We start from the raw sequence: 27,121 nt of genomic DNA on the forward strand, positions 1-27,121 counted from the left end.
AAGATGAGAGAAAAAAAGTAAGAAAAATTTTTACCATAATCAGAAATAACTCACAAAATTTTATTTTCTAGAAATAACTTTATTTTAATCTGATTAATTAATTTTAGTTGTTTCTTATTTAAATTTAATTTTGCTTAATTTTACTTAATGTAAATATGCGTTAAATGCGTTAAAATTTTATTATTAATTTCGAATATTTTTGTCTATATTTTCTTTCTATACGTTTCTTCTCTTTATATTTCTCTATATTCTTTCTAAATATTTTTCTCTACATTTCTTTACTACATTTTTCTACATTTTTTTTTATAACATTTTCTCTGTTTTTTCTTTATATTTTTATCTATATTTTTCCTCTGTACATTTTTCTGTATATTTTTCGCTCACTTATCCTTATTTTTTACTGACAAAATTTTCCATAGAAATACACGTATGTACATATATTTTCTATTCTCCTTTCAAATCTAAATTTTCATTAATCTGTTTAAATTTAATGAAGTATGACAGCAAACGAAAATGTCAAATATTTTTTTACAATTACATAGAAATTTTTCTCGTCTTTATAGAAAATTTTACGTGCGAAGACAGACAAGGGACGGCTTATGGGAATGCCTTTATCCTTCTTAAGGCAGCAGGAAAAATATTTGTCTTATATCTTCGTAAGCCCAGCGTGTAACATGTACGTGTATATCTCGCGACTTGGCGACGAGGGTAGGATACAAAGCAGGGAAATAAGGGAAAGTCTTTTCGTAGCTGTCAACACGTCTGTTGACGTGAAATGACACCAGTATCGGTGGTTACTCTCGCAAAATCGCGTCTCTCGCCACCCATTTTCGCAGACCATTTCCCTTAACGGGAGCTATCTGTCAGTTGCTTTATGCGCAATTCGTCTGCAATTGATCATGACTTTATCTCATGCAATTGTTATTCCTATAGAATGAAATTCTCTCGAAATTTGATATCGGCTGGCATGAACGTATAATGTACATTTGTAAAAGAAAATATCATAACTGTATATAGTAACGAAAAAATTGTGACTCTGTGTGTATATGTGTATAATTTAACAGCGGAATATCATATTCATGTTCGTCCAGTGAAACGAATATTCTTAATTAATCAAGAGAAAATATTATTTGTTTTACTTATTCTACTTTCATTTTATTATTAGGATATCTTATGATAAAATAGGAAATAGGAAATTTTAATAAATTTTTATGATTTTTATTTAATTAGAATTTTATTATTAGATATGTATATTTACCTCACGCCAAGAGGAAATTCAAGAAAGGAAAGATTAAAAAATTGGAATATAAATCAAATAAGAAAAAATAATAGAAATACTAAAAATAGATATACTAAAGAAGAAATTGTGGTAAAATTACAAATACTTTCCTCACTTTTTTCCGTCTCTTTGTGTGTAAATACAACAGAAATAAAATCACGAGCTGCGAATAATATTATACGGAACTGTGTTTCCGATGTTCGTTTAGTTCTTTGAACATTGTTGCGGAAAAGATAAACTCTTTTTCAGATAGCTACATTTTTATATTAATTATTCTTATTCGTTATTTCACTGCATTTCTACGTTTGTTTATATTTTTCATTTATTTATTGATAGGAAAAATCTTTTTGTAACGGTAAAAACAAAATAAAAGAATATGAGAATATAATATTAAAAGTTTAGTAATAATGTTGTAAATATTATTAGCAAAAATAAAATAATATGACAATAATAACAGTTTTGAATATTGAGGATTTAGTGAAAACTAACAAAAAAGGAAATATGGACTATCTCGCGATTATTACAATCTGTTAGACTATCTATCAATCATGTCATTTCTCCTTTCAGTTAATCCCGATTATCGCGACAATGTCGCCGCTCTAAATTCATCGCATAGAATACAGAAATTCACAAAATATTGACGCAGAAAATGTCATAAAATAAATTGGGAAATGAATGACAAGAATTAAAGACTGCATTGTCTTGCCTTTCGTAATATAACGTTTATTTTTTCTCTCTTTCCTTCTCTCTCTCTCTCTCTCTCTCTCTTTCTCTCTCACTCTATATCAATAGCTATTATCGAACAGAATAAGATTGATTCACGAAATTATAACTAAACGAAGAGAACAAATGTCCACTTTTAGTTAGCAATTTCGACAATAACTGCATTTCTGAAAAGTATTTAAAAAAAACTTTTATAAAAAAAGTAAAATAATAAATTTTGTAGGAAAGAAACGTACGTATTTGAAAATAAGATGTTGAATCAATTATTAAACGATATTTATCCATGTTACATTTAAAGTAATAGATAGCACAAAATATTTTAGTCGAGTCAGTTTTATCCTGATTCGATTCACTCTTATAGTCGCTCTCTTTTTCTCACACTCTCGTCCCCGTTTCTTGTTCTCGTTCTCGCAATTTACATAGATATCTACATATCAGTCCTTTCATCGCGGTCTCACATTCGCACTTAATTCTACTTGCTGCGTGTGTCTGATCTGTCGCTAGACACTTTTTAAACGTCTACGCCGCCCTATATTTGCCATTGCAGTGAATATCACTAGAATCTCTCTTTTAAACGCTACGCTTTTTGTTTATTTAGGCCCTGTGTACAGCGTGACTTAAGTTAAACCGTTGTTTCAATAAGATGAAATTTTCTTCACGTCACCTCAGGATTGTCGGATACAACATTAGCATTTTCGCACGAACAAGCGGTACCGATTGATTATTTTGCTGGTCGAAATGTACGTCAAATTGCTTACGTTATGACATGTTTGCGAATAGTTAATATCGTTGATAAAAAAACATCTCTGGGAATGTCTTGATGTAATAAACAGAGTTTCTTTGTCTAACGTTAGTTAACGTCGCATTTCTTGCCCCGTTCTATCAATGTAAGATTAATTTTAACCTGGATAAATATAAATACAATTTATTTTTTCTAATTTTAAATATTGGAAAAAGATAAACAGTAAGTTAAACCGAGATTAAAATTAATCTTATATTAAGAATGGGATCTTAATGTCGAAAGGAAAAACAAAAAACGGTCCATTTTGTATGAAGATTGAATTATTACTCAACATATTTTAAGCTAACATTTTGTCTTTTTTATATATTTTTATGAAAGGCAGATTCAACTGAGCAAATAATAAACATTTGATGTTTTATTTTTTAGTATTTGTTTTGATATTTTTATAAAATTTAATTTTGCTATTTTGATATTTCACTCTAATATAACTTTCTATTTTCTTAATTAGTTGATGTTTTTGAATCGGAGCAAGAAATTAACTTTTAAATGCATCTTGTTTTTTCTTCTTATACATTACGACCAGCTAAAACTTGCTTGAACGGAAGCCCGATATAAAATATATTTAAACGCCTTGACGACAACAACTAATTACGACATGTACATAGAAAAATAATATTTGCGTCGATGTGTCGAGAAAGGAACACTTGTGCCAGAAAAATCCGCCATTTTCGCCTCAAGTTCGTACTTTGATACATATCCTAATTTGCAATTTGGTCGCTGCAGTAAAAAATCAATATTATATTATTCTTTTAAGTTTAAAAAATTCAAAAAATTATTGTTATTAATAGGAAAGGCAGTACACAATTAAAAAATGTATTTTTAATTGTATATTTTAAAATTTACTAAAATTGAAATTTGTTTCTAATTATTAATTAGTTGTAATAATAGTCGATTAGAGAATAACAAATTAATATTGTTATCTTTTTAATTAACATTACATGCAAAAACTGACTTGTTCCTGTTAATAGCAATTTTTTAATTGGTCTCTCAAAATTAAAAAATACAATAAAATATGTGGACAATAAGAGCATATACACAGCACGGAAATTGTTCGAAACGTTCGAATAATATGATACAGATAATTATTGCACATTTATATCCTATGTAGACATTATTTATTAATTGTAGAAAATTGCGCATCAATTTCTGCGTTGTATATATGCTCTTATTATCCATATATTTTATTGTATTGTTTAATTTTAAGATATTAAAATATTTTATTCTTGTCTATATTTTTTAAACACTTAAAGATGTTTTAGTTTTAAACTTTTTCAATAAACAAAATACTATGTATATGATTTCATTAAACATTATAGCTTCATTTACTAACATTCCGATTACTTTAATTATTGCAGTTCTTGACAAAAGAACTGCATTGGATTTAATTTCAAAAAATTGCAAACTTCCTAAAAATCCTGGGAGCAGTAAAATTAGTGTTAGATTCAAGTTATTTTTCTTTTGATAGTCAACTTTGTAGGCAAAAATTTGGCACCCATGAGTTCTCCATTATCACTAATAGCAGCTGATTTGGTAATGCAAGAATTGGAGAATTGGACTAAAAAAATTGAACTTTTATATTCCCTTCTTTTTTAGATACGTAGATGATATCCTTGTTTGCATTCCTTCGTCTGAATGCAATAAAATATTACAATTATTTAATTCATACCATCCCAGACTCCAACTCTCACTATAGAAAAAGGAGGAAACAAAATTAATTTTTTGGATGTCACTTTGATTATAGATGAAGGATTTCTAAAAATTGATTGGTTTCAAAAACTCACTTTTTGGGAGATTTCTCAATTTCCTCTCTCAGCATCCGATATCTCAGAAGAAGATTAAATTTAAAGTTTAATTGACAGAATGTTTTTTCTTTCACATCCAGAATTTCATGAAAAAAAGTTGACATTTATAATTAAAATTTTAACAGACAATAATTATCCTATAGATTTTATCCTCAAGACAATAATTAATAAACTTAATTAAACATTTAATTAAAAAAACAAATTCATTGACTAACAAGAATAATTCAGAAAAGGTTCAGATGAAAAAAAGGTGGTTCTCTATTCCATATGTGCAAAGCATTTCAGATAAATTTAAAAATGTAATTAATGGCGATGTACATAGATTAGAAAGCCCTTTTTTAGTTTAAATAAATTTGTAAAAGTTCATAAAGATCTAACGCCCAAAGAATAAAAAAGAAACGTCGTTTATAAAATGAACTGTAAGAATTGTGATACATCCTACGTGGGTCAAACAAAAAGAAAATTAATTACAAGAGTAACAGAACATAAAAGTAATTTACATAAAGATCCTAATTCTTATTCTGTTATCATTGAACACGCTTTGCATCACAGTCACAAAATTGATTGGGACAATACAGAAATACTGAACGAAGACAGATATTTTAACAAACGATTGATTTCAGAAATCGTAAATATAAAACGACAAACAAATGGTCTCAATCTTCAAAAAGACACAAATGATTTAAATCAAACATATAATGACATTCTTAATAAATGTAAATAAATTTAGATTCAACTTACACAATGACAACATCGTTCTATATCCTTTCAGTATCTATCTTAAAATCTTGTTTATTATATTCTTAGACGTGAAACAGTTAAGAACATTCGACATCTTGACGATTTTTAAGTTTCATCACAATATGTTTTACATAAATCTTTTTCATTTACTCAATATTGTAATATATTTAATTGCAGTTATATGGGATTGAGGTAAGCACTTTCTTTGTACAATTTCAATGTTAACTTTACGTAATTTTAACTCTTAATAACTTTATTAGAACGCAATCACTTGTTAACCAAGAAGACAGGCAACTTCTTTGTACGATGTTTGTGCTTTTCTCACTTTCCGACTGGATAGAAGATATTCTTTGTTAATGTATTAATTATGTATTTGAAAATGGCTAAAACCGATAGCCGAAACGTTCAAACTAACATCTTTTAATACACTTTTATACTATTAATGATTATATAAGTGTAGGTTGCGCACCTCTTACCACGCTGAAACCTATTCCAAAGTAGCTCCTTTAAATCTGTATTGTATTTTTACAATTATTAGAAATCCTATTTTATATACATATTCTTTATTCTAAAGTGAAAATACTATGTGTTTGGATTTAAAACACATAGAGTTTAAAATCCAAACACATAAGTTTTGTTTACTGGAAAAGTTTAAAACTAAAATTTCTTTAAGTGTTTAAAAAGCGGAAAGAATAAAAACATTTTAATATCTTAAAATTAAATGCTTTTTCTTTTAATAAAGTTTTCAATTTTGTGTTCCTTTATTTCTTTTCTGTTGCGTGTCTGACGATGTTTTCAAGATGTACATGGTTTTATATTCATAGATGAGAAACACCGCGTTCGAATGAATAAGTTAATTAAAAACTGTTCCCCGTATAACCGATAATCCGAAATAAAAGTATGCTCACAGCGATATTATTGACATCCCTAATTGCCTTGTTGCAACATAATTCCTTTTTTTTTACCAGTTCTACAATGACGACGTACAGTTTAGTTCGATATCTGTACCTCAGCGCCCAGAATATCTAAAGAAAATAACAATCGTTATTCTCATAACTGATTGTAATAAATTGTAGGATTAATTAGCAAATCGAGATGTTGCATGATATTTTGCCGAATCGACAAACCGTCCAAACAAAAATAGATAAAAATATGCGATGGAGAGAGACACTGCTTCAATACATTGATAAATTTTTTTATACTTAGAATTTCATAAAGTATGTGAAAAGAAATTAAATTATAAAAAGTAATAATATATGTACAACGTGCAAACGATTTAATTATTCTTTTAGAATTTTATTTTTTCTTTTCTACTTTTTTTGTACGAATTGTAAAAGATTTGTAAGATCCTTTTTATACGAACGAATATTTCATTTAAGATGAAAAAGATCTGGACAGCGCATCTTTTCCAGCGAATCCAATCCTGGATTCACCAGATTTCGTTTCAGAAGACTGTAAAAAGAAAGGTATTTCCAACAAAGAGCGATTTAAAGCCATTTTTCTGTCTATTTTATAATTCGTGAATTCCTTTACTCATAAATCCGAATAAGTATTTAATTCTCGTATTTCAAGATTTCTGTATCAAAAATTTGTAGCAGTCTTTCAATAATTTTTCATTACTTTTTTTCCGCTGCTGATAGCCTGCGAAATTGAGCTTTCTTTTCAACTTTGGCAAAGTCATTTATTTACGAACGATGAGGCGAATTCGATGGTGAATTTAAAGGGTCTGCGATAGCAAAGCTATTGTAGAGCGACTTAATTTTCGTGTACGGCGAGTTTCATTAAGGGAACGTAAAAAAGATGATTTGTCAGAAGTTCCAGGATGCAACGGAAAAGCCGTGCCTACCAAGGAATTACGCTAATTAGTGTCTTTACCCGGACGGTCCGCGTAACTGCGCACGACGTAGCATAGTCTCCCTTTCTCTCTTTCTCTCTCTCTCTCTCTCTCTCTCTCTCTCTCTCTCTCTCTCTCTCTCTCTCTCTCACTCACTCATTCGGTCACTCGTTCTCTTTTTCTCTCTCTCTCTCTCTGGAATGATTATCCAGAAGCAAATAGAGACGGTCGATTAAGTAGACCGTTACATTGATGCAGAAAAGGTATTCCGTACTGCGTTAATATATATACATATATATATATATATATATATATATATATATATATATATATTTGTCGATGTCTTGTTGAAAATATTGCGCACAAAGTTAAACTGTATAATAAAATAATAAAGTTGAAATATATCGAACTAGAAAAGGGCCGTGAAAAATAACAATTTCATTCTCAAATATATGGCGATCTATAAATATAGACCCATAATTTTATTTTTTTTTTGTTCTTTAGTCTGTTAACTGAAATCGTTATTTTCAACATAATTGGGTTCTAGTTGGTTATACTTCGATTTTATAAAGATTAAGTCTTTTTCTTCATTTTTATTATTTTACGTGTTCTCTTTATTTTTATTGTATAGAATATAGGACAAGTTGATAAGATACTACGACTTTCGATTACCGAAGTATACAGAGTTACATCAATATTTGTTGCTGTAGTTATTGCAAGCGATATTTTCCAATGATTTAAGATACTGACGAAAGAGAGTACTCTAACAAAATACGGAATACCTCTACAGGTACGTGTGTACTAGGATGACATAAGTAACCTTCTATCTTGCATTTAAATATATATCTTTACTTTTTTGACAAATAAGTACATATGGATAATGTAAAACACATTATTATGTTAATGAAATTTACTAGAGTCCTCCCTCTCTCTCTCTCTCTCTCCCTCTCTTTTTCTCTTGACTCTAATAAAAATTCATCTTTCTTATTAATCCAAGAAATAAAAAGTATATATTTGAACAATGACTTTTTGTCTATTTATGTCACCCTATAGTATTCTCGGTTCCCTAGCATATACACGCAAGCAACACGTAAAACACACAGAACTTGACGCTAATACATGTTATATTTGTTATACTTACAAAAACAACAAGTCACTCACGCTTCTGTTATTATATATTTACAATCCGCCTCTGGTTATTGCTATTATGGTACATTTATACAGGCAAAATGGCGCACGCGACAGATATCTTCTTATCCTGCGTGCTGATCCATCGCGGCGTTATTGTTTCGTGATTACGATAATGTTACACACGGCCTCGACACGTTAATAAGTGTCTTGTGTTATATGTATGATACAGCCTTGCATATACCGGTGCGCTAATAATTACATCTAATTAGCGCTAGCCGGCTGTCTTGACTATGTACAGAATAAACAAAGATTAACTGCTCTTTCATCCCCCCCCTGCCTTGCACATATATACATATACATATATATATATATATATATATATATATATATATATGTATATTCGCATTCCAAGTGACTTCCGGCGTTTCTCTCTTTGTGCGAATGTTAGTGGCTTCTACAAATATCTTACTTTTATATGAATTAATATTTTTATTTTGGCTGGAAAAAATTATTAAATAGGTATATATTCTGAAAACTTCCATATAAATCAATTTTCTCTTTCGTTCATTTTCTGCGAATATTCGCTAATTAATGATTCGCTGCTGTAAATTTTCCAAAAATCCTTTTAATTATTACGATATTTGATCGATTCCTTTTATCATCGATGTCAAAAGAAGATTCCGAGTTTAAGCCTCGCAATCGTCACGCAGATCGAAGCATATTGATGATAATCGTTCGGTAATAGCGTCGATTATATTCGCTAATACCCGTTTTAATGGTTCAGCTCTTGGAAAGCATTAATTTCGATCTCGAATCTCTCTAAAGCGTTTGTCGCGCACCTCCCGAGGCGATATGATAGCATGGATTACACATTACCGGATGTATTTCGGGATGCGATTATGTGGAAGGCAATTACGCGCTGCCGATCGTCGTTCTATCGAACGATGGCTACGTAGTATTTAGGAACTCACATTTTAAAGACCGCAGATTCGCGATTAACCCTTTAAATTTAACGCAAATTTTTACTCTCTCTTTCAATATATACAATTTTATATTTTCAATGTTATTTTTATTTTATTTTAATATTACATTTTTTTCATATTGTTAAATTTAAAATTAAAACATCTCACCCAATCATAAATTTGCACACAAATATTTACAAAAAGTATTTTTTTTTAATTAAATATTTTTCCAGTTAAAAAATTTCTAATTCTGTTTGTGATGCAGGTTTCATTTCCTTTTTGCTTAAAATTATATAAAATATTAAAAAAAAACAATACATAATATATTTCTTTAAAGCAGAAATTGTTATACATGCTGATATGCAAAGAACGCGATCTACAAAATGCACATTCCACAATGATTGACATTCAACATAATGATTAATAGCGTATGTCACGCACCATATTGCGAATAACAGAGAAGCGATGTGTGAAGTCAATATGTTCGAGTAATAAGGGTCAATTGCGAATAGCGTCGATTGGTGTCCAAAAATCGTCGAAACAAAGCGGCTTGATTTTGGCTGAAAATTTATCGAGGAAAAAAAGGACTTGGAACTCGCCTTTCGGAGGCGGATTTTTCGGAATTGTGTCAAACTACACGAATTGCGAGGGTGTCTTCCAGCAGTTGGCGCAGCAGGGTAAGGCGCTCTTTAGGGTATCCTTGAAGGCGTCACGGAAGTCGCGGTTGAAATACGCATAGATGAGTGGGTTTAGGGCGCTGTTGAAGTAACCTATCCAGAAAAGCACCGATACCACCGTATCCGGGCAATAACAGGCTTCGCCGCACAATGACGTTGTCAGATACCTGGAGAATAATAAACAAAAAAAGCTCATTTCTTCTACATTCAAAACTAAAAATGTTATTAAATCTTTAAAGATCAAGTATAATCAATATTATTATAGTATTTTTATATATAATTATATAAAATATAAATTATATTATATAAAATATAATAAATATTATATAATTATATATCTTTTTTAAAGATTAAGTGTTACATAAATATACGTTAAGAAATTATCTCCAATTTTAAATCCATATTTGTAAGAATTGAATTTAGAATTACATTTCAAAGAATAATATTATTTAACATATTTTCGAAAAGGCATAAGGAAAAAGCACCTATTATAAGATACCTATTATAAGTTCATTTTGGCATCAAGTTTAGGCATTTTGGGTAAATGCCTAAACTAAGGTAATGCTGTAAACTAAAGAAGTTTATGAGCAGAATTAAAAAAAATAATAGATCATTTTGAAGGGAATTTAATAAGTTTTAAAATAATGTTATATAAAATTTATATATATATATATATATATATATATATATATATATATATATAATTCAAATTCCATTATTTTGAAAATTAAAGAAATGTAAAAGTGAATCGCAAAGTCAAAAACGCAAAGTCAATTGTATTCCTAATATGAGATGCCCCGAGAAATCAATAATAAAACGCAAAGTATATCAGTATTGTAATTAAAAAAACTTTATTTAATATTTCTTAAATACAAACAAACACAGCCAGGGTGCGCGAAAAATGAGTATGCGATATATTATACTCAAAACTCGTCTTCTGATAATTAAAATCAAAATTTCGCAGAAATAGGCACTCGACGTTCCGGTTGTCCTTTTTATTATTATACAATAACATTTATACTTTAGCAACGATTATGACATGGGAGCATGAGTTATTTCATATTAGAAATATTCTGGATCTTGTATTACGATTTGCACATCTTACGGTTTTATGATCAAATTTAACTTCTGTAATTAAGCAATTCAACATATCTTGTATTTTTCTATTAATACGACCTTACTCTATCACTACATGAAGAATTTATTGCCAAATATTTATTTATTAAATAATAAACAATGTTTAAAGGCTCATCTCAATGAAACTTGAAGACATCCAAATTCTAAAATTTTTTTTTACAATGACTATGGCGTGATCTAATAATGAATTTTCTATTAAATAGTTTTCAATTCAAGAGTAATAAATTCATGATGGAACCAATAGATAGCGTCTATTAGTTTAGCAGAAACGCCTCTATCTCATATTAGGCGCATATCTCATAGGGGGATTTCCTCTAATATATAATTGATCTAAAAAAATGTGTATAAATAACTCTCTCACAAATTTTACAAAATATAAAAAATATAATATGTTATTCATATTATCTTTACCTTCTTTCGTTATATAAAATTATTTGTTATGTAAAAAAAACGATTTTTTATTTTTTTGTAATAAACAGTACTATAAATATAGTACTATAAATACAGTACTATAAATAACACAATAACGTAAATCATTAAGAATGATCATGCCGTGGTAACATCAATAATCAAGACAGTTATAAATCTGTAGGGAAAAGATCAAGAGAATAGATCAGCCAAATACGGTGCGCTATAATTTTCAATAAGGACATGTACTTCAGTGCAGTGTTAGCCGTATCTTGAAAGCACGAATACAAATATAGAACTCAGATATTTATGGGATTTGTTTTATGCCAAAACTACATCGGAGAAAACGTATGCCTCATCTGTTTTTCTACAGACATCTGCGTTGGGTATTTCGCATATACATGCATCTACTGAATTATGTGTAGATTTTGAATCAATATTTCAATATTACCTTTTCTACGTGGGTGAAAATCAACGTAAAAATAAGATTCATGTCCTGAATTCAGCACACGTAGCACCCACAATTTTGTAACGAAATTCGAAATTTCCTATGATTTAGAAGTGCTTGAAAAAATGCAATATAAATCCTAAAAGTTTAATGAAGTAAATTTGAAGGTATATCTATTAAACAGAACCTATTATAACTGTTCCAGTAATTTGCAAAGTTATCACGTCAATTATTAGTTTAAATTAAGAGGAATAATGCAGTTCAATATAATTATTTATATTCCAAAATTAAATTAATGAAATATGAAAAAAGCAACAAATAATTTCAAAGCTATACATTTTATTGCAAAAATTTTGCGCGATTTTCTCTAAAGGAAAGCTTATTTTATGCATTTCATGTCACTAAAAAATTGCCTCATTAACTGGAATATTGGATATTCTATATAAATCGAAATAAGGCTAAAAACGTAATGCAATCGTATTTTCGACCACACAATCGTATTATTATTAATGTGCAAAGCATCGATACCGATATAGTGCAATATTAAATGGATCGACGTGGATTTGTGGTCACAGTTATCTCCGTTTGACGAAAATTATAAAGCCACCGATATCAATCAAACAAATTGGACTTTGAAAACGCAGTTGATCTCTTCTATATAACTACATCCGCTCCTACGGATTTATCTCGTTGTATTGTTTTTCAATATATCTCTATTGTTACTTCTGTCGCACATCTCGCGAAACATATATCACATGGAGAAAGAAGAACACACAATATCGAACACATAATAAAATAAAAATATAAAATATTAGCAGGTTATCGAGATTGAATACAAAAAAATGTAAATAACTATAAACGTTAAAGGGTGAATTAAAGAGGTTTACGTATTGGATATTTTATTTGGATATTTTCTTAAAAATACATTAAATTCATACAATAAAAGTGAATCGATTGTACAAAAGTCGATAACGCGATTCGGAAAATGGCCGAACTAGGAAACTAACGCGAGCTTTTAGGTCAGTAGAGTGATGCGCTTTGTGCATTTGCATGAATAAAAATCGAGTTGCAAAATCGAGGTGTTCCGTTGCACGTCCATATATCTGCATTGCTTCGCTCTATTTCCATAGAGAGCTCATTTTCCGACGGAAATTCAATCGAGCATATTTATTCATCATCATCATTTGCTATTTAACAAAATTACTATAATGCATTCAATAAAAACCGATTTAATATGTAGTATTTTATTAAGAAAATAAAATAAAATGGTATAATATGGGCTTTATATACAAGAATATAATTAATTATAATTTTATCATATCTTTTTTTACAATATACTTTTAAAATTATCCGTATAAAATGCTTCATTAAATCTTTTTAATTTTAATAGCAATTTTAAAGAGCGAATCTGTAAATGACGAACTTTTCATAGTAATTTAAAATTTAAGTACTTTTACTCATTCTATTTTAAACTCCTTTATTCTTGCTACTTTCCACGTAATCCTAAAAACATAGTTTTACTGCGAAATCCATTCCTTCAGGGATAAACTCATCTAAGTGGTAAGTGACTACATCATGTATAATTATTGCGTGCCTAAAGGGATTTGCACACATCCTGAGGCTAAACAAATTTCCGAGATACCTATCAATTTGTTCGTACAGACCATATCTGTCTCCCGCATTATCTATTTTGAATTTTGGATCGAAATCGCTTTGAGGCAAAGTTTTTTTCTTCGTCGAGTCTTTCTAAGAGAGACCTTCATATTCCGCTACGGTCGTGACGCTTAGTCAAGCAAATAGTCAAACTGCGAGCAAGCTTGCGGAGAGAGTAGGGTAAGCCCTCGGCAAACTCCATAGAGATGCACTTTCCGAGCTTGCATTAATAAAACATGGGGCGGACGAGATCGTCTCTTCCTCTACTAACTTTAGACATTTGGCATCAGCAAAGCTTTTGACTTCTTTTTCTTTCTCTCTCTTTTTCCTTCTCTCTTACTCTTGATAAAACAATTCGATATATAAATTCCACAGCAAAATTTCTACAAAGTAAAGTGGGCTAAATGAATTTTCACTGAAATATACTATAAACTATTTTATTTGATGAGATCGAGCTCTTCTCTGTGTTCTTTCTTTTGTTGACGTCATTAGAAATTTATTCCTTTAGTGTGTGTGTGTGAGTGTGTATACAATCAGTAAGAGAATATAGTTTAAATAAATTTTTAATACATTAATTTTTATTTATTATTATTTAATATATTTTAAAAGATCAAGGCAATTATCGGAACTGTCCTTCATCGATTTTGATAATTTTGGATAGAGCATATAAAAACATTAAGCTCATTTTTTATCTTCTTATCTCAAAGTTTAAAGAAATAACACCCAAAATAATAATTTTTTTATTAATATCCAATAAATATCCTTGAAACTATGAGGTATATGAGGAAAAAATAATTTACATAAAAGTTTTATAATATTTTATATTCTTAACAATGTATTCATATTTTTTGAAAATGTCGAAAATGGAAAAATTCTTTTCTTTAGGGGATTTTTCAAATCTTGAGATAAGCAGACAACATATCAAGTCTAAAATTAGTGAGAGACAGCTTCGACAATTGCCTTGTAAGATAGACATTTTATTTACTCAATTTGATTCTACAAATCATTTGATTCTACAATTCTTTGAAATTCTTAATTTACAAATATTTAAATTGAATTAATTCCATTTTTTCTTTGAATTAATAAGAATTTAAATTATAGATGTAAATCAAAGATTTACATCTGCTTTTCTATTTTACATTTTATTGGCATCTTGATCTTTAGTTTTCTCTTTTCATCGACAAACTCTTCGATTAATTAGAAATAGAATAAAATCTTAATCAAATTATTTGAAAATTTTTTTACTATTTTTTTCTAATTAAAATCATAAAAAACCTTTTTTAAAGAAATTAAATTATTAAATTTTTTTTCACTTGATGCTCACCAAATGAAGAATGGCAACCAACAAAGGAGAAACGCCCCCATAATTATACCGAGTGTTCTCGCAGCTTTGTGTTCGGCCCGCCAACTTTTTGTTTGCTGTCGTATCGAAGTACCTGAAACATAAAAATAATCAAATTATGTGATGCTAACTTTTTGAGAAATTTAATATTTTATAATTAGTATCAGTCAAATAAATTAAGCTTTTAATAAATCTTAATTTATCTCATATAAAAGAAATCTTAAAAAAGATTTTATGTTATCAGACGGACGGAAATATCGCAGTTCTTTATGGAAATTTTATGGATAATTATTGTATCTGTAATTATGTATTAAATATGCGCGTTGTGTATAACGTAGATTTATGTAGAGTATGAAGCATGAGTATTAACATAGTACATTCCATTACACGCGTTGAATTGGTTTAAATTTTAATTCAAATTCAACGAGACTAGAGTTGTTTACATAATTATCATTATAGAATGTAAACTAGATCCGAAATGCAGTTCTAATATTAATATTATAATGATTCTTCTAGTATATTTAATACTAATTTTATATTTTTCTATGGAAATTCATATTAATGGGAGATTCAGTTACACACAACTCTCAACCTTTAATTAGTTATATGAGTTGGTAACAATCCCACTCTGCAATTTAGCGAAGTCAAATTGATTGTTGATTATTTGAAATTAAACCGAAACTCATATAAGATAATTAATTTCTATAATTAATTTCTCTCTTTGTAATTAATTTTTTCCTTTTTCTTATCTTATTCTATTTATTTTTATTTTAATAATTTTAATTTCACGATTTAAAAGTTTTAAAGTTAAAAGAAGAAAAGAGCAATTCAATCATTGTATTTTATATTTTATGAATTTATTTAATTTTTGAAGCATGATTTAATTCTTTTTTCTATTTCATCTTGTATGACTTGATTTAAACTTATCAAAGTATTTTAATTTTAACAAATTTTGGATAAAATATAATTATTTTGGATAAATATAATTATAACAAAACTATGTGTATGAATGAATTATAATTATTTATTAACAATATATAATAAAAACAAATTGATACAAATAATTCATTAATCATATATTTGTATAAATATATTAAATTGTTTCTTAATTTCTGTGGAAAAATTCTCTATTTGAAATTATAAAGATTATAAATGATTATAAATGATTTTACTGTATTGACACAGTAAGAAATTGTTTGGTAAATGCAAATTTTTCTTTAAATGTGAGTGAAAAAATCGGATAAATTTCGCGATGCAATACATCAAATTAGAAAAAAGAATAAAATAACTTTAAAATTATTAAATAATTTGTTTATATTATTTTAATCCTTGATTTGTTCTGCATTTATAAATTCATTATAATACATTTAAGAATATAATATAATTAAATAAAAGTATTGATTAGCAATAAAAATTCAGATCATAAAGCGTTAATCAATGAATTCAACGAGATTTAATGAAAAATATCTGCTTCTCCCTCCCCCCCCCCTCTCTCTCTACCTCTCATATTATCACGTTTTTTTCTCGAGTTTCTCCCGAGAGCTTTTCTGCAAAAGCCATTAAAAGCCGGCCTACCCAATTTCTGATATAATTACCTTGCACAACGTGCCATCAAGCGTTGTTATCGTAGCGCACAACTGTGATAATCGCACTGCGAGCGAACATCATCATACATGGAAATTTTTCCACAAGCTATTAACACGCACTGGCCATTTAATCTCGTCAGTCAATGTTTCGCGAGAAAGTTTCTGCCGTCGTAAAAAAGCTCCCTTTTCAGAGGAATAGATAATAATAATCTTTATATGCAAAAAACGGTAATATACTCATAAAACGTAAAGACATTTGTTACTTAAACTGGAAAAAATTTACTAAATTGTATTTATTAAAATTTAATTGAGACATTCGATGTAAACATATAAGCATGTCTGTCTAGTTTAGAGTCCCTAGAACTACCAAAGTCTGGCCATGCCCTAAAAATGGCATGCGTGTCCAAAATGTGTGTTTGCTCTCAATTAGTGAATATATGTGCGTTCTCGATTGATACTGCCATTGTGCGGGCATGCCAATCATAAGAGAAAATGGTCAGACTCTGGTAGTTCTAGAAATTCTATTCTAGTTGACTCCATTCGCTTAACCAAAATTTAAGGAATAAATTATATAACAATGCACTATTTATGCACTTTATAAATTCACAAGAAAAAATTTATTTTGTTTAGCTAATAACAATTCTTTCCTAGGAAAGATTGAATATATGTTGTCAGTGAATTTGTGCTCTTTTACGTGTTAGCAACAACTAATTTAGAAAATTACAGGATTTATGTGCTATTTATGCTGATGCTACTTTTTAGCATCTCATAAAATGAGCATCATTAAGAAATTTTTCTATTGACATCAGAGACATAAAATTTTTTTAAAGCGTACAATGCAAAAACGGACTGCGTAGATAAAGGAAAGCGCATAAGTTGTAGATTAATTATAATGCATAATTGATTTAATAATCTTTTTCATTTTAAAGATATTTTATTTATTTTGCTGATTATATTTCTAATGTCAAGAGAAAAGTCTTTTAAAGGTTGCAAAAATCAAAATTATTCGCGCGCGAAGCATAAATTAAAGATATCTTTTGCATAGTTAAATAATATGTGTAATTTTGCAATTTTAAATGAATATATAGGAACGAAACTGTTTGTTTCAAGAAAAAAATACTTTAAGGGATATAGCGCAAAAATCAAAATTACTTTAGTATCACGTATAAATTCTATGATTTCCGTATTTCATATAAATTCTACGTATTTGAATCAATCAGTCGTTAATAATGAGGAGGACTCACGGTCTAGTCATCTTCCTTCCATTAATATATACATAACAAATTTTTTTTTGGCTAAACGAAATAAGTACGTAAATTTTTTCTTGTAACTTCATAAAATGCAGAAATAGTATTATATAATTTATTCATTAAATTTTAATTAAGTAGAGAGGCTTATAGCTAAACAGAAGTCACATAAGTCACTTTTGCAGAATAATTATAAAAATATAATATTTTATATATTAATATATATTTTAAAAACGTTCTTTATATGCATTTATATTTAATCCCGCTTTTTTATTGAGCAATTGAAATTATGACAAATATTTCTTTAAAAAGAATTATTTTAGTGCGAGTTGTTTTGATAGTTCAGTAATGGAGACTTAAAAGTTTCATCAGTACACAGAAATCGTGAATCTCTAAGTACTCTTGCGGATGTGCAACGGGACTCAGAAAACCGCAGACAGAGCGAATTCACTTGGGGTTATATTCGGAAAAGAGAGAGACGGAGTAGTTGTTGTTTAGATAATACGAGAATGGAAGGAAGAGTGTCCGTCCAGACAGAAGGCTGAAGGGTTCGCGTGCTCAGGCGTACTGAGGCAGATTTAGGTTGGTTGGTTGGTCGATGCTCAGTGCTTTCGTGCAATCAATGCTCTCGTCTATCAAGATATAAGAAGCGTCTGTACATACAGGGTGATTTTAGCGAGAAATTATAAGTGACGGCGAATTTTAGAGTTAATCCTTGACAATAAGTGCGTATCAATTTATTAGGATTTAAATATAAATTTACATAAGCAAAAAAAATATTCAGATTCTATTTATGTTTTTAAAATTAGATATCATAAACTTTTTTATATAGAATAATAGTACGTAATATGTGTTATGATGAATTAACGTATATGTGTTAAAAAATTATTTTAAAGTTATTAGGTGTTGGAATTAATTCGTAGCGTTTTACAAGTGATGGGAAGTACTTTCATTAATGTATTTTTTAATGCTCATGTGAAATAAATAACATTCTTTCATTAAAAACGCTACGAATTAATTCCAACACCTAATAGAAATAAGAATTTTATGTATATATATATATATATATATATATATATATATATATGTGTATGCATGTATGTATATACATAAAATTCTTATTTCTAAATAAAAATAATTAAACTTAAAATAATTTTTTAACACATATACGTTAATTCATCATAACACATATTACATACTATTATTCTATAATATATAAAAAAGTTTATGATATCTAATTTTAAACATAGAATCTGAATATTTTATAGATATATGATATCTATTCTAAGAATGTAATTTTCAATAGAAAATTTAGATTTACATAATATATTTTTATAATATGTAATATGTTTTTAAAACATAAATCTATTTAAACTTCATATGACTGGAAAATTATTTATCTCGTCTAATGTTTTGTGTTTTATTATTTACTGTATGTAATGATTTACAAAAATCTGCAAAACCTTTCTTAATACTGAATATTAAAATTTTAAGTGAAAAATCTCATAAGTCTTATTCTCTACAAGATATTTATTAATTAAAATGTATACATATCAGCAGCATATTCTCTGTTACTAATCACCCTGTACATGTACCATACACGCGCGCGCAGGATAATCGGAGATACAAGACAATCCGACCTTATTTCGCATCGCATAATCTTGCGAACTAAAGCTGCGTCTTAATATGTCGCTCGTTACTTGGTGTCTCCGGGGAAATATCTTCAACATTTTTGTGGTCCAATTTTCTTTCTCTTTTGAAAACAGATGGGTAACGACAAGTGAATATATCAGTGATGAACAATGATATATTATCGCAATCTCTTCAACCAATGAGAATTTCACTTTCCTAGGAGAAAAATGAAATTTCTGTGGCATGAGAATGTGAAGAAATAGCACATTATATACAATATATATAATATATTTACTATTTAGTGGATGAAATATCTTTTATAAAATTTATAAAATTAAAAATTTATAAATATTTATCATTTATTTTTTGTTTGTGTAATTATACATATTTTATATATGTATTATTATGTACGAATATATGCTCGCAACTAATTATAATATTTCTTTATGTTCGTTAGTAAAATTAAATAACGTTATTAAATTATAACGCTATTATAATTAAATTTTTTTTACCATAAGTAAAATTTTTTACAACAGTTTCTTAATTTAGTAAATTATATTTTTGTAATTTTTAAGACTGCAAGATATTATATATTAGGGTAAAGTCGTCTATTATGGGATAGATTCTTAATATGAGATAGCTTTTTATTGCTAAACTAATAAGAGCATGTGTTTAGTTCTATCATAAACTTTTTATTCTTAGTGTGAAACCTGTTTAGTAGAAAATTCATTATTAGATCATGCGTGTAGTTGTTGCAAAAAAAGATTTGTGAAATTGAATGTTGTCAAATTTTATTGAGGTTAGTCTTTAAATCTTGTTTTATTATAAAAAATAAATATTGGGTAATAAAGTCTGTATATAATGATCATCGAGTAAGATCGTATTTAGAAGAAAACACGTGATATAATGATTTATTTAAGTGTAAAGATTAGATTTAGTGATCGTGAAACCACAAGGCATGGAAGTGGTAATATAAGATACTCAGGATATTTTTAGCTAATATGAGAGTATCTAAACAATTCAATACACACATACTCACATACACATACATTGAAAAATTATATAATTATTATGTATAACATATTTAAATTCTTTATTTCTACTTGTATGTAGTATAAAAAGCTTATCTATATTTTTTCCTTGTATGGGATACCATCTTATAAAAGAAAATCCTTGTATCTCATATAAAGAATCCTTTTTTTAAATGATCAAAATCGGCACTTTTGATAAAAAATTTCATATGCGATAAAGTATAGCTATTATCAACTGCTAACTTTTGATTAACGATAAAACTTAAATATATTTCCCATAAATTTGTCATGAAAGTAAAAATTCAGGTTGCAAAATATTAAATAAATTACAAGCTTTTAAAAAAAGATATCTCATAGACTTTATCCTACTGTTTTTTTTTCATTACCCAATATAAATCATTTCTATATGTATTTCTATATTGTTTCAAAAAATTGTATAAAAATATAATTAATTTTATTTTAAATATTTCTACTATATATAATATTTTTTATGTATAATTGTTTTTAATTTGCTCTCTCTCTCTCTCTCTCTCTCTCTCTCCCTCTTTCTTTCTCTCTCTCTCCCTCTCTTTTTTTCTCTCGCTATTTCTTCTTTTCTGCGTACTAAGCAATACATAATTCATGCTGAATGTGTCTTGTCACAAGTGACACGATAACGAATGGACTAATGATTCAATAAAACCATAATCAATTAAATTATAATCGATAATGGATCGAAAAATCGATCCGTTCAAACTACACTCTTCCATACAATATCCTGTTAAACTTCGAGTTTTTTCACGCGAACTCCGTGTCAGGATATAATCGCATAATGATGTACTTATGTAATTATGAAGGCAAAATTCCATCACCATGGAAATTGTCCGACGAAATTTCACTGACAGAAAAGAAGTGTTTTTGCTGAACTTTATGAAAATTCTCTGTTCATTTTGTCCACAATACGCGACTCTGTCGGCTTTGGCAATTACATGTGTTTCATTTCTCACTAACTGACAGACGGACAGGCAAATAAACCGGCTGTTAAACGTACATCAGAGTCTCAAACTGACAAATGACCTGTTCGGAACTCCTAGAAATGATTTTTCCGTAATAAAAAGATCGAAAAATACATTATAATAATACGTAATAGAATTTGTTGAGTATAAATTAGTAATATACATTGTATATGTAATAAGAATACTTGTGATATTCGGCGACTTTTTTATCTTGTATTTGAAATAGATAGCTATTTGGTATTGCTGTCAAATTTCCTATTGTACAGGCCAATGAAATGGTACTTCAAATTTGACACGTCATCCACGTCGTGTGGGAGGTTTAACCCTTCAGATAGCGAACACGAAGCTTTATTCAAATATCAGATGGGATAAGACATGATTATAATGGATGAATTACACTCAATAGAAATATTAATAAGAAAGAATGCATAAATTATGAATAATTATGGATATTATAATTCTTTTATTGTATGCGCAAGGTAAAATAGACAAATAATGTTCACAACGTTTCATCAACGTTTTAAAATGTTGCTTTCATAAAAAATTTACTGGGGAATTATAATTTGCTAGAAAATTTTTTCTGATATAGTAACTTTTTAGTATCAAAATCATTGCGAATATCATAATTGCGAAATTATTTAAAAAATGTTTATTTAAATTTAAAAAATATTTAGAAAAAAGATGATAATACATATTAATTATTAATATATTTAATTATTAAAGTTACTAACAATAAGATGATATATATATATTTTTTTTATGATGTGAATTTTGTAACTTATATTAATTTAAAAATTCATATCATAAAAAAATAATATGCAATGTTCTTTTATGTATGCAGAGAGAATATTACTAGAATCTTAATAACTCCATTTCGTTCTTCTATAACACGTAATTCTGCCATCCACAACTAACTGAAACGAGTCGTTTCTTCTTCCCGGTCGCGTCTATTATTGGGAACGTGATTCGCGAGGAGATGAGATTGATATAGATGTTGCATATCGAGTTGCCGCTATAGAGAAACACGACATACGATATAGATCTCCATGGAATGTTTCAACGGAACTGTATGCATTATTCTCTCTCGCAACAACCAGACAGTATTGTGCTCTGCGGAAAAGACTATTAAAGAGAAAACTAAAATAGCTGTGTGAAAAGGATTGGGCGCCAAATTCTAAATCTGAATTTCTAGAAACTATGTACAAACTATACATTTTATTTTATTTTAAAATTTAATTTCGAACAAGCAAAATAATTTTTTAATATATTCTCTTTATTGTACAAATCATTATATAAATATATATTATATAAATTTTTTATTACTATCCTTTTTCTATGCTCCTGCGGTTATTATATAATTATAATTGTATACATTTTCGCATGTGCTGCAATAATATAGTTCAATCATTTATAGTAACTTTAATAGTTTCATAGCAAGACGCAATAAGTCTTCTTCAGCAAGAAATGAAATTTAATGCGTACTCAATCGAACTCGCATCGAGATTTGACCCCTGATATCGCTCCGGTGGTTAATAGGCGTGCAACGTGCAACGTAGCTGAAATGCACCATCCTCGGAAATCGGTCTACGCCTTCATTCCATCTAACCGCTTTAATGATGCATCCCTGACGCGGTTGTACACATATATATATATACACATAGACGCGTCACACATACGCACGCAGGAATGATATGTACTTAGCTAAATGTCGACGTTTCTGAAAGGCCTTTCGCAAAATTAGGTCGCGAGGTGTTCGACAAGACAGGCGTTGCGCGGGCCTACAGTGTGAATCAGGTTATCGTTCTATATGTATATCGATTCGATTTGATTGGGCGGTTTTGAAGTATCTTTGAGAAAATAAAATAAAGATATAAAGAAATTAAGATAATCTGACATTGCGATTAATTTGTGATAGTTAATTTAAGAAAAATGTTAAGAGTTTTACATACATGTGCGCGCACACACACAAACACACACACACACACACACAACACACAGACACATACATCACCGTCACCACACACACATATTTAAAACTTTTAGTAAATTGTCATTAAGAATGAAATCTCATTTTTAAAGATTGAAAATTGAGTTATTCCGAGACCTATTCTTTTTCAAGATTGGCTCGATTTTCACTTCTTAAAGTGAGATTCTAAGTCGTAAGCAATAAAGAAATTAACATGTTGAATTGATTACTGTTTACGTTATGGTCTTAGAGTATACCCAAACTTGCATAGCCGCATAACGTAAAGAAAATTATCCAATCACATTTTACGAGTGTCTTTATAAGAAAAATACGACTGGAATTTTTTTATGCATCTTTTATGCGGCTATGCAAATTATGTGGATATATCTTTTCGATCTCTAATGTGATTGGTTAATTCGCTTATTGCTTAGATACATTTTTACTGTTTAATTTCTCTGTGTACTATGATTTATAGTTTTCACGTGATCATTTCATAATTTCATATTATATATATACATATTGCATACACACACATATATATATATATATATATATATATATATATATATATATATACAGGGTGTTCAGCGTAAAGATCTGCACTTTTCGGACACTTCCGACAGTTTAAAAAAAATTGAAAGGTAAATATTTATCTTTCATACAGGCTACAAGTGCTGCAACATGCAATAAAAAAATATTTAAAAAATTTTGTTTCATAAAAAAATCAAAGTTATCTTAAATCTTTAAATGGCATTATACAATTTTTTTTCATAATATTGTAAGGATCTTTAAGAATTTCAAATCACCGAAATATTACTTTTATTGATGTTATTAATTTAAAATATACTATTTAAAAAATTTAAGATAAATTTGATTTTTTTTATTAAAAAAAAATTTTTTTAAATATTTTTTTATTGCATGTGTAATCTGTATGAAAACAGATAAATATTCATCTTTCAACTTTTTTTTGTCTGACTGTCGAAAGTGTCCGAAAAGTCGTGTGAACTATTACACTGAACATTGTGCATGTGTGTGCGTGTGTGTATATATATATATATATATATATATATATATATATATATATATATATATATATATATACATACAGGATGTTCCAAATCGCCAAATATTTCAAGGGCAGATAGAGCGGACTAACCTGAGTCGAAATGTCCTCTACCATTTTGTAATTTTCGTAATAGTTAACAAGATATTAATTATTAAAAATTGTCGAAAATTGGTCTTTAATAATTTTTACTCAAATACCATCAACTTTATAGAAAAACTGTAAACAAAAATTTTTCAAAATTGTTTAATATCGTATTTTCTCATGTTAATAAAAATAAGAAAATGCAGTACTAAAAAGTTGATAAAAATTTTTAGAGAAGAAAATAAACAATTTTTGTCTCTAGCAATTTTTTTACAAAGTTGATGGTATTTGAATAAAAAATTATTAAAAAATTTTCGGCAATTTTTAATAATCTATTTTGTTAATTATTGCAAAAATTGCAAAATTGCAAATGAGTAGAGGACTTTTCGACTCAGTTTAATTCGCTCTATCTGCTCAAGAAATATTTAGCGATTACTTTGACACACCCCGTATATGTATTCACATTATGAAATGATCACGTGAAAACTATGGGTCATAGCACACAAAAAATTTAAACAGTAAAACGTAAGCAATAAGTGAATTAACTAATTACATTAGAGACCGTAAGACCATAACGTAATCAATTTAACATATTGATTTCTTTATTACTTATGACTTACTGCTTAAGTTTTTTGTGTGGCCCCTGTGGCCATGGCCCTATGGCATGAAAAACAAACAAAAATATAGTAAATAAGACATATCAATCAACATCAATCCAACTTCTAACAGACCACTAACTTGTAACAGACCAGTAACAAAAAAAAGAATCATAAATCATGTTATATATAATGTTCAGCGCTTTATTTGACAGTTTTTCGCAGTTGCTGAATTATTTCTAATGTCCTTAAAAAAATCCCAAGATAAAAAAAGATATTCTAAAAAAATTCTTTTAAAAATGAAATTGATAATATTAACTTAATAAAAATATATATATATAATAATACTTTAATAATAAATAATTCTCTATGAAAATAATAATTATTTTAATAAAAATAATAGAATTTTAATGAGTTAAATTCAAATAAATAAAAATTTTTATGAAATATTTTGTGATTAGTTAAAAGCAAATAAATAAAAAAAATATGAAAAATAGATTTTATCTTTTAACGAAATTGGCAGTCATCGATAAAAAGCAATTTTCGTCATGTTGTTTTAGACTCCTCCCATAAAAATTGAAGTTCACGTAGACACAATCACGTTAAGCTGTCGATACTTCACGGTCGATTCGCCTGCCAATAAGCTTTTCATTTAGCCGCCACACTTTCATCATCGATAGACACACATTATGGCGTGACTTCGCGGGAGTCGTAAAATAGAAAATGGAAAAGATCGGAACCGTTCTCATGAACGTCCAGAATGACGAATCGTACAAAGCGGGAACTGATCCAGCACTGTTCATTTCGCGGAACGAGAAAATCGTAATCCGGCAGAGCCACACGGTGTATTATCCTATACGACAATTCTCTCGAATAAAAAAGTCTAATCTCCGAGGTAAGCTCGAGGTAAGCTTGTCTTTTTTATTTTGTTTTTTTTTTGTTAAAAAATTTTGTTAAGAAATGTATATCAGATAAGAAGATATTAATTGGAAATTTAAGTATTTAGATAATAGAAATATTTTCTGTTGATTAAAAATATTAATATTTTTTTGACTAAATACCCACGCATTTACGGAAATGTGCTCTGACGTAGGATATGAACAATAGATTTTAGTGACGTAAGATAGTAGGTACAGTGTGTAAATGGATGTGTAAATGGATTGCTTCTACAGTTATTGATCGATTTTCTTTCATCGTTTTTTATATTGTGATTATCAAGACCATTGATAAATTTGATAATAAAAAATTGGAAGGAATGCGTAATTCCATTGCAGAGGTTTTGTAGGATACTTCCTACGCACGCTCTAACTTGCAAAGCACGTTCTCTCAGTTTTGTTGGTTATAAAAAGTTGATCAAGATTTATTCGACCTAGGTTTATTCCAAGAGAATATATATATAAAATATGTATATATAATTTATGTGTTTATATTATAATTTGATAAATGTTCATTTCATAAAACTTAATCTATGGTGTTAATATTAATTTTAGTATTACATATTATTTTTTCGTTTTATATAAGAGAGAGTTGTCGAATGCTAGTCACTTAAATCGTACCTCGTTAATATTTTATATTATTACTTAATAACTAAATATAAATAACATTTAGGATGCGTTCCAAATTACGCAGAAGCGCATGATGTTTTATCCTTCTTTATTTGGTGAACAACAAGGACAAATGATGTATGTACGCTTCATGCGTAACTCGGACTCATAGTAACAATAATATAAAATACATAAGAAATGAATAATATACACAAATATAAAAGTCTATGTCTTGTTTTTTGGACATTAGCGACGCTTTAAAAAATCAGGCACATCTGATATTAATTTTTAATCAACTTATGTAGCTGATAACAACGCAATTTTTAATCAACTTATGTAGCTGATCATCCAATTTCATTATAAATTTCATTAAATTTTTGTATTTTGTATATAAAAGAAGATTTATTGTGTAGAATATTGTACATTCATTGTATAAAG

At 28.4% G+C, this 27,121-nt stretch overlaps 1 protein-coding gene across 5 annotated transcripts in view; it reads right to left on the bottom strand.

Moving 5' to 3' along the window:
• Positions 1–1,976: 1,976 nt before the first annotated feature.
• LOC105145547 (octopamine receptor beta-1R) overlaps positions 1,977–27,121 on the bottom strand; it is a 42,109-nt gene continuing 16,964 nt past the window's right edge. For all 5 annotated transcript variants that reach the window (XM_087405422.1, XM_011055176.2, XM_087405420.1 and 2 more), the window contains exons 4-5: positions 14,922–15,033; positions 1,977–10,118 (exon numbers count right to left, since the gene is read on the bottom strand). In XM_087405422.1, the coding sequence (XP_087261548.1) occupies positions 9,908–10,118; positions 14,922–15,033 (323 nt within the window). In that variant the 3' untranslated portion in view covers positions 1,977–9,907. The remainder of the gene's footprint in view (positions 10,119–14,921; positions 15,034–27,121) is intronic.

This window comes from Acromyrmex echinatior, chromosome 4 (assembly GCF_024713525.1).
Source record: "Acromyrmex echinatior isolate Ae372 chromosome 4, ASM2471352v2, whole genome shotgun sequence".
Taxonomy (NCBI): domain Eukaryota; kingdom Metazoa; phylum Arthropoda; class Insecta; order Hymenoptera; family Formicidae; genus Acromyrmex; species Acromyrmex echinatior.